A 12,951-nucleotide genomic window follows, 5' to 3' on the forward strand; every position below is an offset into this window, starting at 1 on the left:
AATGATTTGGTGCTCAAGATTAATTATCAATGTTGAAAACAGTTCTGCTGAATAATATTTTTGTGGAAACTGTGATCCATTTTTTCCAGGATTCTTTGATGAATGGAAAGTTTTTTTTTTAAAACAGCATTTTTTGGAATAAAAATCTTTTGAACCTTACAAATATCTTTAATGAGACTTTTAATGCATCCTTTAATGTCACTTTGATGCATCCTTTTGATTATGCTGAATAACAATATGAATTTCTTCCCCAAAAAATATTATTCAAACTTTTTAATGGTAGTCTATTTGGCCCTGAATCTTGGAGACTTTTTGGGGGCTTCTGGGAAATGTAGCTGAAAAGGGGGCTTCTGGGAAATGTAGCTGCCCGGACTGCCAAGATGAGTCTGACCTTCTCATTCTTCATACTCACGATTATCAATCGTGAAAAAAAAAAATGAATCTGGATTTATAAGTGAGAGTTGTGGAGAAATGGAAGTAGTCTGCAACAATATGACAAACTCACCTCCACTTTCTATTAAAATGTCAAAGAGATCATCCATCTGTTGACTTGTCGCTGTGGGAATCTGTGGACCGACAAAAAAATAAAAATTTACTTTCCAATTCAAGGACAGCACGGAAGGAAGGGCAAACAAATGATGAACTAAATTACAGCAGTAAACAATGGACAAGTACAGTAGTGCCTCTGGTTAAATGCAAACAAAGAGTCTTAAAGGGACAGTTCTCATTAAATAAAAAGTATTACCCTTACCAGCATTAACAGAATTCTTTACAGAAACCATAACGTCATACAATAATACGATAGTACACAAGAAAAAACTAAATATGAAAATAAAACAGAACTAAAAGAATATTAAAATAAAATACATTGAATATGTTAGATCCTTATACTTTGAAATATTTTCATACATATTGGTTCATTTATCTCTTTATCTTAAGTATCTTTCCTCTGTCATTTATTCCTATCCTCCTATACAATATAAATGGTTAAACAATCCTCGTTTTATTCTGACCACATATTATTTCCTTTCTTCCAAGTAACTGAAAATGAGAGAAATGAGAGCTTAGGTAGACTATACTACATACTGCACTTTTCCATTCCCTGGTCCCTGGAGCGCAAGACAGCACCAGTGTGATTAGAACTGCTAAATTCAAACCTGCTTTCACACTTTGAGCCAGAGAGAGACTCACCTAGCGCTTGGCATATGTCACTGTTCAATATTTTCAACCACATAATGTTTATTTTAGGTTTCAGACATTTGAATACATACACTAGCAAAAAAAAGAAAAGAAAGTATACTTTGTAAAATACACATTGATATCTATGGAAGCAGAAATTCTACAGCAAATAATTGGGGGGAAAAAACCTTGCAAACGTTATTTGATGTTGTGTTTTGTCAGAATATTATTGTGAAGGCCAATTAATTTCATGTCTTTTGGGAGGAGTGGGTGAATTTCCCTGTTGTAAATCCGACAGACTCTTGATTCTATACAGTACGTTGAAGTTGTAAATTAACATGATGGTGCTGATCAACTAAAATGATCATTATAAATGTGTTAAAAAGAAAAAATACATTTATTTACAAATATTTGAGAATCGTAATATCAGATATTTCATAATCTAGTCAACAAGTGTGTGAATATTTTGAATACAATTTTTAAAAAGTCATACAAAGCTATTGTAGCTGCGATGTGTCAAAACTTTAGTCGTGTCTTAAAGACAGGACAAAACTGATATTTTAAAACAGATCTGTGCATTAGTATGAATGCAGCCTATTAGACTGTTTATGATGTCATCAATATTGATGCCAATATTGCTGGGAAAATCCTTCATTGCCCTCATCTGGAAAACTTTCAGATACTTTTTTGATATATATTTGAATATTTGATACTGAAAGAACTTTTTGTTTATTGCTTGTAATGTGTTTCTTTGTTCCCCTTTATTACTTCATATTTGCTTTGAAATAATTATTGACATTCAATTGTTTTGATCTATTATTAATCTGTAGTTATTTTAAAAAGTACTTGTAATTATATAAGTAATGCAATAAAAATCATAAAGTTGATATTCAAAGTCGGTAAAATTAAACAACAATTGTTTCAGAATCGGATCTTGATTCTGAATCAGATTGTGAGGTGCATAAAAATTACCAGCCTTAAAAGTAATGTGACAATAATCATCTTAAAATACTCATGCAGGGGGTTCAGCTAGAATATTTTAAATTTCCGAATGAAAGGGTTAAAAATGGTCAAGCAACCTCCATTAGAACCCCTTGAGATGAACTGACCCTTTTGCGCATGAGTCACATGGACTACTGTGCTTTTTTTCTATGTTTTGGAGCTTGAAAGTGTCACCATCCCCAAACCATGTGTGAAAAACAGAGGATCAGACATTCGCTTAAGAATCTGAGAAAATAATACAGGATTGGAACAACATGAGTTAAGGCCATTGCACACTGAGTCCGAAATTCGCATCCGAAATTTTCGCACGTTAAAAAAAATATTCGACCTCACGTTATGTCAATGACGCTTGCACACTGTCTACGAAACTTTCGTCCGTAATAAAAAAATTCGGATTGGGTTCAATTTTCTGCGTTTTTCGCATCCACAGCCAGTATTTTGAGAGGTTTTTTTTAACAATTCAGAGCCACCGTACAAGCGAACGACAAAATCCACAATGGATTGAGCAGCCAATTCGATTACTAATCATGTATTATTTGGGTATAAAATATAACCTGTATACAGCTGTTCTGTCTGCCCAGCGCTTCCGCCGGCCGTCTGCGTGTGTGTGTGTGTGTGTGTGTGTGTGCCCATACCTTAGACATACTGCCAGTCTCTGTTCAGGATCGATTGGTTCACGGAAATTGGTGGTGGACTGGTGGTCTTTTTAATATGTGGCTCCAGTATCGCTAGCAAAGCATCAAACTGTTCCACTGACATTCTGAGGTAAATTTTGAATCGCTCGGGATAATTTCGCAACTCCTTGATAACGAGGTGAAACTCTCCTTCCTCTCGGCGCAATCTCAGTATTGGGTGGACCCAATATTTCCTCTTTCTTTTTCTCTTTTTAAGAAGAAAGAGGGCAACAAAATCATCCTCACTGCTTGACGAATCCATTTTGTATTTTTTGCGTTTTTTTCCGCAAAGGTTTAAGAAATGCGCATCGGACTCAGTGTGCAAGGTTTCTGTGCGTGACGAATTTTAAGGCTGACGAACACGAAAAAACGCATACGAAAATTTCGGACTCAGTGTGCAATGGCCTTTAATCATTGGCTGAGGTATAAGATTGCCTGCTGAAACAACCAAGTAATCAACACAATATGTGTACGAGAATGCTAAGATGTGTAGAAAACATCACCTCTGAGACAGCGTGATTCTGTAGGCTGCGGGTCTGTTTGACGGCCTCCTCATACCGGGGCGGCTCTCTGTTCTTGGGCGTCTGGTTGAAAACTGGGGACTGCTGGATGTAGGTCTGGGACTAAAAAAAGTGAGTGAACATTTAAGGCAGAGCAGAACAGCAACACACTAAACATCTCAATAAGAGCAGGATGTGCTACCTTGCTTAGTGGCCCATTGATAAGGGCTGATGGGATGGGGGACGTCTGAGGCGAGATCCTGTTCTCTGGGGAGCTGCTGAGGAAGCACTGCGGTATCTCCAGGCCTGCTGGGTTCTCACTGGTACCGTGCTGGAAACCTGATCTCTCAGTGGTGCTCACAGGCAGAGTCTGTGTGAAGAGTAAACCAATAGGCCATGAGCATTCAGAAACACCCACTAGCATCATAGAGAGCATATGCCTGGTTTATGTTATAATCTTCTGCCCGCCCTTAATCAGAGGCTGCTCAAGAACAAGCCACCTCAGGTCACGTTGGCAAGTGTCCGTACAGCACAGCTGTCAATAAAAATGTTATCAGCTCATCACAACCAATGAGCTCTAGTTACTCTAGTCATCCAGGAATCAGGCCAGGTTCATTCACTATGCCAAAGGAATGGGCATCTAGCTGGGAAACCTTAGCATGCTGCACTGTTGCCAGGACAGGCCAATTACAGTAGAGTGAAAGCCTAGAAAGAAATGAGAGCAGTGACTCCCATCCATCTCGCTGATGAATGACTCTGCTGGACAGACAAAAACTTGATGATCCCAGAGCTCACAGATAATGTTCACTTGTTCTGATTGCTCCTGCTGGAACTGATCCTGTTCTCACTCAGGTTCCACAGTCATTCAATACTCGGTTAAAAAACAAACTCTGTAGTGTGGATAAAAGTTGTGATATATTAGCCAGGACGATTAATTTTGAGATCAACATCACTGACAACAGTGTCTGCTACTTTTTTTTCCGGTAAGTGGTTGGACATTTTGTAGATATATCAGCTCAATTATACTGAGTAAATAGAGCAGATTCAACCACATAAATTATGTTCATCTGACGCTACGAATGAACAATATATAATATAATGGTAACCCTTTACAATAAGGTTCATTAGTTAACATTAGTTAATGTATTAACTAACATGAACTAACAATGAGCAATACATTTGTTACTGTATTTATTCATCTTTATTAATGTTAGTTACTAAAAATACAGTTGTTCATTGTTTGTTCATGTTAGTTCACAGTGCATCAACTAACATTAACAAATGCAACCTTTGACTTTAATAACGTATTAGTAAATGTTGAAATTAATATCAATAAAGATTAATAAATGCTGTAGAAGTCTTGTTCATTCTTAGTTCATGTTAACTAAGGATGAATCTTATTGTAAAGTGTTACCAATATAATATAATATAATATAATATAATATAATATAATATAATATAATATAATATAATATAATATAATATAATATAATATAAAAAAGTAAAGTAAGTTAACAAAATAAAATATAAAAATTACACATATACTACCGTTTAAATGTTTGGGGTCTGTAAGATTTTTAATATTTTTGTAAGTCTCTTATGCTCACCAAGGCTGCATGCAGTAAAACAGGAGTATAATTTGTGAAATAATTTAAATAACTGCTTATTATTTTTAAATATATTTTAAAAATGTAATTTATTCTTCTAATGGAAAAGTTGTGATGCATAATTTTTTTTGTGGAAACTGTGATACACTTTCAATTTACAGATTATATAATAGAATAAATAAATAATATTAGATAATAATAATAATTATCTTATATTTGTTACATTATATATTCTGAAGGAACATTTTTACATTCAATCATGAGACTGACCTGAACTAAGTGGTTGGGACTGAGCATCTGTTGTGATGTAGGACTCTCTGCTTTGGTGGGCTGTTGCTGGGGGGTCTGAATTAGACCTGTGCCTGATGGAGAAACAGCCTGCAAGACTGGCTACAAAAAAAGACATGGGAATTATATTTAGTATTGACATAAGTTTATAAAGTATATAACATATGGAAAGCAGTCTGTATGTATTTTGTTACCTGTAGTTTGACATTAGTGTTGGGCAGCTGGATGGTAGTGGTATTATTCGCCAGGGGCATTGGAAGAAGGATCTGAGTGCCCCCATGTGGAGTGGTTAGCAGGGTCTGGGGCTGCCCTATGACCTGTGGCACCCCTTGGTGGCTGATAATGAACTGACGGAGAGGGGTAGCTGTCATCTGGCTGGGGTGGGCTTCCTCGAGCTTCACCAGAGTTGGTGTAGTGTGTGAACCCCGTGTACAGTTGGGAGGGACAGTGTTTTCTGTTTTGACAGATGCCAACACGGTGGTTGGACTGGAAACATTTTTTGCAGGTGGAATGACTTGTCCACTCCTTTTCTCCACCTCTAGCTGCATCTTCAGTTTCTCCACCAGCTTCTGCTCCTGCTCCAGTTTACGCAGCAGTTCCTTGATCTGTCGCTCCTTTTCGTGTAGTCTCCGGTCCTGCTCTTCAGGAACAGGAGCTGCCTTTACTAAACTGTGGATTTGGGCCTCTGCCTGTCCCTGCATGGATGTGTCTTCTCTGCGATGAAGCTCTGAAGAACCAGGAGACACAGGCGGAGTGGAGCTCATATTTTCAAGGGGCTGCTGGATGGGGGAGAGGCTTGTAGTGGTGCTAGACACCTCCATAGGTGTGCTGCAGGGCTGTGTGTTAGGTCTTTTGCAGTTGTTGGGTGAAGTAGTGACAGGGTGTTCTTGGAAAGGCTTAAGTCGTTCAATAAGGTCAGTTTTCGTTCCCGACACTGGAAGACCACGTAACTTTAATTCCAGTTTCAGCTCAGCCACCTACCAAAATACACCCATTATTAGTGCAGTTATTAGCTCTAAAAATATTAGCTCAATACAGAAAATAAAGTAATTTTTGGATTACCAAATATATCACCATATAAACTGTTCAAAATAATCTGAATTCCACAGAGAATGGAATTCCATAAGAAATCTTATTAATGAATAAGATGCATATTTACACAAAGACAAACCAACTGAATAAAATTTTGCATAATGGAAAAGTCTTATTAGCTTTTTCATTTTAATTTATTAGTATTATTAAATATTTATTGTACTTTTAGTTACTATGCACTAACGTTCAAATGTTTGAGGCTAGTAAGCTTCTTTTTTTCCCTTTTTAAAAAAATTAATTATTTTATTAAGCAGGGTATATTCAATGTATCAAAAGTAACAGTGAAGAAATTTATAATTTTACAAAAAAATTCTATTTCAAATAAATGCTGTTCTGTTAAACATTGCATTCATCAAAATCCTGATAAAACTAAATCACAGTTTCCACAAATATAATAAAAAAAAGCACAACTGTTTTCAACATTGATAATAATAAATGTTTCTTGAGGATCAAATCATAGAAGACTGGAGTAAGAGATGCTGAAAATGCAAAGAAAATTAGCAGCCATTACTCCAGTATTCAGTGTCACATGATCCTTCAGAAATCATTCTAATATGAAATGAAATTTTTAAATATATTAAAATAGAAAACAATTATTTTAAATTGTAGTAATATTTCGCATCATTCCTATTGTGCTGCTTTTTTTATTAAATAAATCCAGCCTTGATGAGCATAAGAGACTTCTTTTCAAAATGTACCAACCTCAAACTTTTTTAACAGTAGTGTTTCTATTATTGATGATTTTTTTTTTGTGTATAATTAGAATCTCTCGGTACCTTCATCTCCTCCAGGTTGGCTGGTAGTGTGCCAGCCTTGCGGTTGGAAAGGGTGCTATTGGGCCGCACAGGTGTTGCTGTGGGCAGAGACAACACGATTGAGGCAGGAAGGCTGCTGGTGCTGTTAATAGCGACTGTGGCACTGCTGTTTTGGCCCTCTATCACAGGCCTGGCGAGGAGGGAAGCAGATGGGAAAAGAGGGGAGGAACAACACTTAACATCACATCAGAAACTATTTGTTTCTTTGACCTTAGTTCTCAAAAAAATAAACACCACTGAACAAAGCAGCAGCAGAAAACAATGACAGTTCAAATAAATCTTGCACAAGAGATGGAAAAGGAAGCAGAGGAATAACCTCATCGACTTCCTACCATTAATGTAAATCACTAAACAGGATTTGTTATTGGAAAACAGGTAATGGTCCTGAGTGCCACCAGCAACAAAAATGTTTTTAGACATTTTCCACCTAAAACCATTCTTGTGCAGTCATTATACTAATGGTTAACAAAACACATCCTGGCTAGCTTCAAAAGCTAAATATGACCTTTGCCAAATGGTTCGGACTCACCGATTGGCAAAGCAGTACATAGCGAACACAACAGAGCCTGATACACAGATTACAGACACACAGAACTGGATTTCTTTGCTTACTTGAGAGGTGCAGGAAGGATGGTCTGGTAGTTGTAGTGCTGCTGTTGCTGTTGGCTCAGGATCTGTAGCTGCAAAAATAGCTGCTGTTGTTGTAGTAATCGAGCATATGAAGAGTCCATCGGGGCTTGGTCGGGTTCTTGTTTCTGGTCTGGGGGAATGTACTGATGATATTTCAACTTTTTCACACGTGGCTTGGCCTCCTTGCTCTTCTTGCTACGGCTCTTTTCCCCAGGTAGCTTAGGCTGACTCTGCTGTAGATTGAACAGAAATGTCCCATTATGCATTACATCTAAATCAATGGTTCTCAACCAGGGGGCCAGGGTCCACTAGGGATCCTCAACAAACTGCCAAATGGGGCCTCAAGATGACTTTAAATAATTTATTACTAGGTTATTTTTATATGTGTGTGTGTGGTGTGTGTGTGGGGGGGGGGGGGGGGGGGGGGGGGGGGGCAATATCAAATATTGTTGTGGGCAATGGGGGCCCTTGAAGTCAAAAAAGGTTGAGATCCACTGATCAAGGGGGTTTAATACATTTTTGTTGTTTTTCCCTTACTATAAAAGCCACAGTTCTTTCCTGACCTTTACTAGGGTGGGCCCAGACTTCACATGGGCCACGGTGACTAGCTGTGGCACGGGTGCTGGAGGGCTAAATGATTGCTCATTGCTGGAAAAAGGCTTGAAGAAATTTGTCGAAGTGGTGGCGACTGCAGGAAAGTGCTGTGAAAAAAACAAATAATGAATCTCAGTATACTGCAAAACTTGAATCACCAAATTCTGTATTTTTGCATCATGAGCTCCCAGTGTTCGGTCCCTGAAGTCAAAAGAAGGAGAGAGAACTACCTGTAAAAAGTTATTGGGCACTGGTGAAGACCCCTCTATGGTCCGGACCTCCCCAGGTGAGGCTGCAGAACCCTGGGACTCCTGACTTCCTGGCTGCTCAGGTGAAAACGCATCTCCACTGTCTTCATCTACTTGTTCCTCTAGAGTTCTGGGGTACTGCATCTGACCATCTACCCGATGAACACAAAGGAAAATGTAGCATAATTCATAAACATGCAATTTTATCCCCAATTTAATTCCTTAATCATAGTGCGCATTTTCACCAATGATGGCCTCCTTGACGCTGGAGTCCACAGGTAGGATGTTCTTCTCCACCAGCTCCATGGGGCCGGGGCGTTGAGAGATCTTTTCATTTAAGTCATCAGCCAATCGAGCTCTCTTCAGTTTCAGCTGGGTGGCCTGCAGAGAAGGCTCCGCCACAGTCTCTGCCAAACCACCAAAAAAACAGTGACAATCAGTGCAACAATCAGTCAAACCCACACTTGTCCTCAAACACCACAACAATGGCCAACTCAATCACAGCAGTAAACAAAACACGTACGGCACCTGGCTGACCCTTCTGAACATAAATTCTTCTTGCTTTCATGGAATTAGGCTGCTTTCTCACTGCTTTATGCTGAACAAACTTATCTGCATAGTTTGGGGAAATTAATATTTTCATAATGTACCAAGTTAGGCTCCCTGTATCAGTTTCAGCACTCTCACAACTACTGAATGAATGCCACTGCTGTTGAATCTTCAGCGCCGCAGTTGTGAATGTGAGTTTGCAGTCTGTATTGAAGAATATGAATATGAAAACTGTGTACCACAAAATAATGGCAAGAAACATTTTGCAGTTCCTTTTAGTGAATCAAAAACATTCACTATTCAGTATTCACTATTCACAAACGCAGCCAGTGTAGCCACTGCTAACCAGATTCCTGAAACAAAAGACAATTATAAACTGATTCTTTTAATGAATATTTCAAAAAGATGTGTTACTGTTCTTCATACATATATATATATATATATATATATATGTATGTATATGTATTCATAACTTGTTGTAATGGACATATAAATGAAATATACCCTAATGCATCAGAAATGACTAAAATCAAATCAAACTGAATCAATAGTTATGGATTCAGAATTGAATTAATTGTATTGATGCGTGGCTCTACTAACAAGCTACCGCTTTGTTTAGAAAATAATAGATTCAACAAAAACATTCCCAGCATGCAGATTAGCAGCCATTACATGTCTCATGAATGGAGGATTACCTTGTAAAATGTGCATGCGGACCAACTCGGCCCTTTCTGGGCGGCTGCGTATTTTGTGCTTTAGGAAATTTTCAGTCTACAGAAAGAAAGGATACAGAGTTTCAGAAAACGAAACCCCTCAGTAATTCAGGGATCATAAAGTAACCATTATAATAATCTCCTCTGTGCTTTGCAAATAACAAACACATTGACAGAAGGCTTAAGCTACTAAATCAACTGAAAGGTTTCACATGTGTCCCATTACTGAGAGCTGGGGAACCCCTGAAGAGGTTTCATGGAGGATCAGAGACCCCAGATGGCTGAGGAAAGTGGAGGAGGACTGGGGCTCGGTGCCCTGCTCTTACCCTGGCTCTCTCAAGGCTACGGATCTGTTCGTGAAACGCCGCAGGGCTCTTCAGGGCTGTAAAGTCACACAGATACACACAAGAAGAGAATCAGTCTCATGAGGACACAAGGCCATCACCCACACACTTCAAACAGACACGGCTCTTTCATCTCCCCCAGTCTTTCTAAATGTTGCAGCGCCTTGTCTCATATATTACTCAGAAAGGATGTGGAGGGCCCACACAGAGATTAGCACACAGACTACACTGTGCCGTTCAGGTCAGACAGCTACCTCTTAATCCCAGCAGAACCTGTGCCTGATATTACACTGAGTTATGAGACAGAATGCAGTGTAATCCCATCAATCAGCTCGGAGATGGCCAGAGAAAAAAAAAATTGTGTTCAGCCTGAGTGTGAGAGATCTCACACACTGCTCAGTGACTTAGCTGAACGGAAAAAGTGGTTATGAGCAATAACAGAATGAGCTGAGGTGAGCGTTTGCAAAAAATACCATGTGCATTGGTCAGCCATGCCCGGCTGAGAACTACGATGATGAGCGAGAATAAACAACTGATTCAAAAGCAGATGTGGTGCAAAAAAATACCCACAGCACCAACTGATTTCCTCTCTTAAACACAAAAGCAGGAAGGTTTGCTCAGACGACTTAAAGCATGTTTCGTTTTGTGTAGGGACATTCAACTTAGGGAAAATGTCAAAGATAATAATAATCACAATACAACATATGTAATAACATGTAATGTGGGCACAAGGCCATGTTACCATTCAAAAGTTTGGGGTCTGTAAAAAGTATAATTGAAAGTCGAAGAACGAACTGGTGTGATGTCATTATGAACAAATCAGGCCAAAACAAAGTTCGTTCAGTGTTCATTTCGGGAGATCGAAACAACTTGCCATAGCAAACTTTCTGCGATAAAAAAATGTATGCTTTGCCTATTAAAAGTGTCCTTTTCAGCTGATGTCATGAGTCCCTTTAACTTTCACAATCCAATGAATTCATGATGGATAAAATTAAGTCCACCATACATTTTTTTCTGATTATAAAGGAAAAATGGGCAGCAAAATGGCATTTCAGGGCATAAAACGTTCACATTTGAACATATTTAGTTAAACAAGTGATGTTTAGTATTAGTTTTCATCAAAGGGTAAATATGAATCATCTTCTCCCTTCTAGGCTGGTATACGCAGCAGTGTAAGATGGCAGGGGCTGTACTCACGTGGCATGATGCCCTGATCAACGAGCTGCTCGCGGGTGCGTCTATGCTGAAGCCTCAGCTGGAGAACTGTTGGAGAGAAGCAGAAGCAGTGTTATGTTCTTGACCCAACCTCTAGAACAGGCTTGTCAACACTACACACAGAATGGGACTTTTCCACCTGATTAGCACAACTACACACCAACATAGACAACAAAGGGAAATCTAACCTTTTGCACAACCGAAATCACACACTTTTCCTTTCTAGCATTACATAAGCGCATTCATTAAAAAAACTAGACGTTCTTCCTGCTACCAAAACAAAAGGCTCTTGAGCGTCCCTTTTTTGAAGGGTGCTGTTTGGAAGACTTCCTGGGAAAATTCTCAAGACATTTTTCTTTGCCTTCTTGGCTGAGCCTCCCGGATTTACTTGGCTGATTATAAAAACAGCTCAAATTGGTCAGAAAGGCAACATGATAACGTCTGACATTAATCAAGAATCATGAGCACCATTAGCTGAGAATTTATAAATGTATGACGGCTGGTGCAACACAGCTGCGCGTCACACGAGCCAATAGCATGATATAATTTTAGTCAAAGATTAAACAATTCTTTGTTGTTGTTAATGTACAGTTCTTGTAGCTCAACATGGCACTAGCAACATCATGCACATACATTATGCATACTGATAAAATATTTACTTTAAGTCTGCCAGTGTCAAATGCATAAATGTAAAATGAAAATGCAGGAACAGAGAGGTTAAGTCTGACTGAAAAATATATTTTTTTCACCCACTATGAGTCAGTTAACTGGTAACAAGGTCAGCTGAGGTCGAGCAAACGAAACTCTGGAGGGTGCTGAGGACACATCATTTGAAGTCAATCATTTTCACTATGAATCTGCACTATAACTTTTTGCACCACTTGTGACACCAAAGGGAAATGTATAAACAATGACTGTATTAATAGTTATAAATACTTTGTATGACTGAGAAAGTATGTTGCATTAAAAAAATGACACTTCAGCTTTGAGAGGAAGAAAGAATGTACCATGAAGGAGATAATAATGGGGCCTTCTGCATTCCCGGTGCCCTGACTACACTTGGGGCACAACAAAAATCATCTAGGTCCCCTTGACTGCACAACATAACATAGCAGCTTTTTAGGTTGGGTTATTCCACATGATGAGCAAAACGTCATCATCTTGGTGTAAATCTTTGAAGGGATCTGAAAGAGGGTTGAGATCATACTTTCTTGAGTTTCAGATCCTTTCAAAGATTTTTTAGTTCTGACAGTCAAAGTCTGTTCAAACATGGCAAACAAAGTGACTCAGTGGTTTGAAGACAGTGACAATATTATATATGTCACTACCATTCAAAAGTTTGGGGTCAGTAAGATTTAGTTTTTTTTGTTTTCAAAAGAAATTAGTACTTTTACCAAACAGTTGATGGACCCCATTGACTTCCATAGTAGGAAAAAGGGTTACACTTTATTTCGATAGGCCACTTTAGACATTATACTAACTATAAGTAACTTTGCAACTA

At 38.5% G+C, this 12,951-nt stretch overlaps 1 protein-coding gene across 3 annotated transcripts in view; it reads right to left on the minus strand.

Moving 5' to 3' along the window:
• mrtfba (myocardin related transcription factor Ba) overlaps positions 1–12,951 on the minus strand; it is a 32,266-nt gene that overhangs the window by 5,235 nt on the left and 14,080 nt on the right. For all 3 annotated transcript variants that reach the window (XM_082152702.1, XM_082152703.1, XM_082152701.1), the window contains 13 exons: positions 11,433–11,498; positions 10,218–10,273; positions 9,874–9,949; positions 8,875–9,036; positions 8,612–8,781; positions 8,351–8,488; positions 7,770–8,020; positions 7,119–7,287; positions 5,445–6,227; positions 5,233–5,352; positions 3,558–3,725; positions 3,359–3,478; positions 506–566 (listed from right to left, as the gene is read on the minus strand). In XM_082152702.1, coding sequence (XP_082008828.1) covers positions 506–566; positions 3,359–3,478; positions 3,558–3,725; positions 5,233–5,352; positions 5,445–6,227; positions 7,119–7,287; positions 7,770–8,020; positions 8,351–8,488; positions 8,612–8,781; positions 8,875–9,036; positions 9,874–9,949; positions 10,218–10,273; positions 11,433–11,498 — 2,340 coding nt within the window. The remainder of the gene's footprint in view (positions 1–505; positions 567–3,358; positions 3,479–3,557; positions 3,726–5,232; positions 5,353–5,444; positions 6,228–7,118; positions 7,288–7,769; positions 8,021–8,350; positions 8,489–8,611; positions 8,782–8,874; positions 9,037–9,873; positions 9,950–10,217; positions 10,274–11,432; positions 11,499–12,951) is intronic.

This window comes from Leuciscus leuciscus (genome assembly GCF_965113295.1).
Source record: "Leuciscus leuciscus genome assembly, chromosome: 21".
Classification (NCBI taxonomy): Eukaryota; Metazoa; Chordata; class Actinopteri; order Cypriniformes; family Leuciscidae; genus Leuciscus; species Leuciscus leuciscus.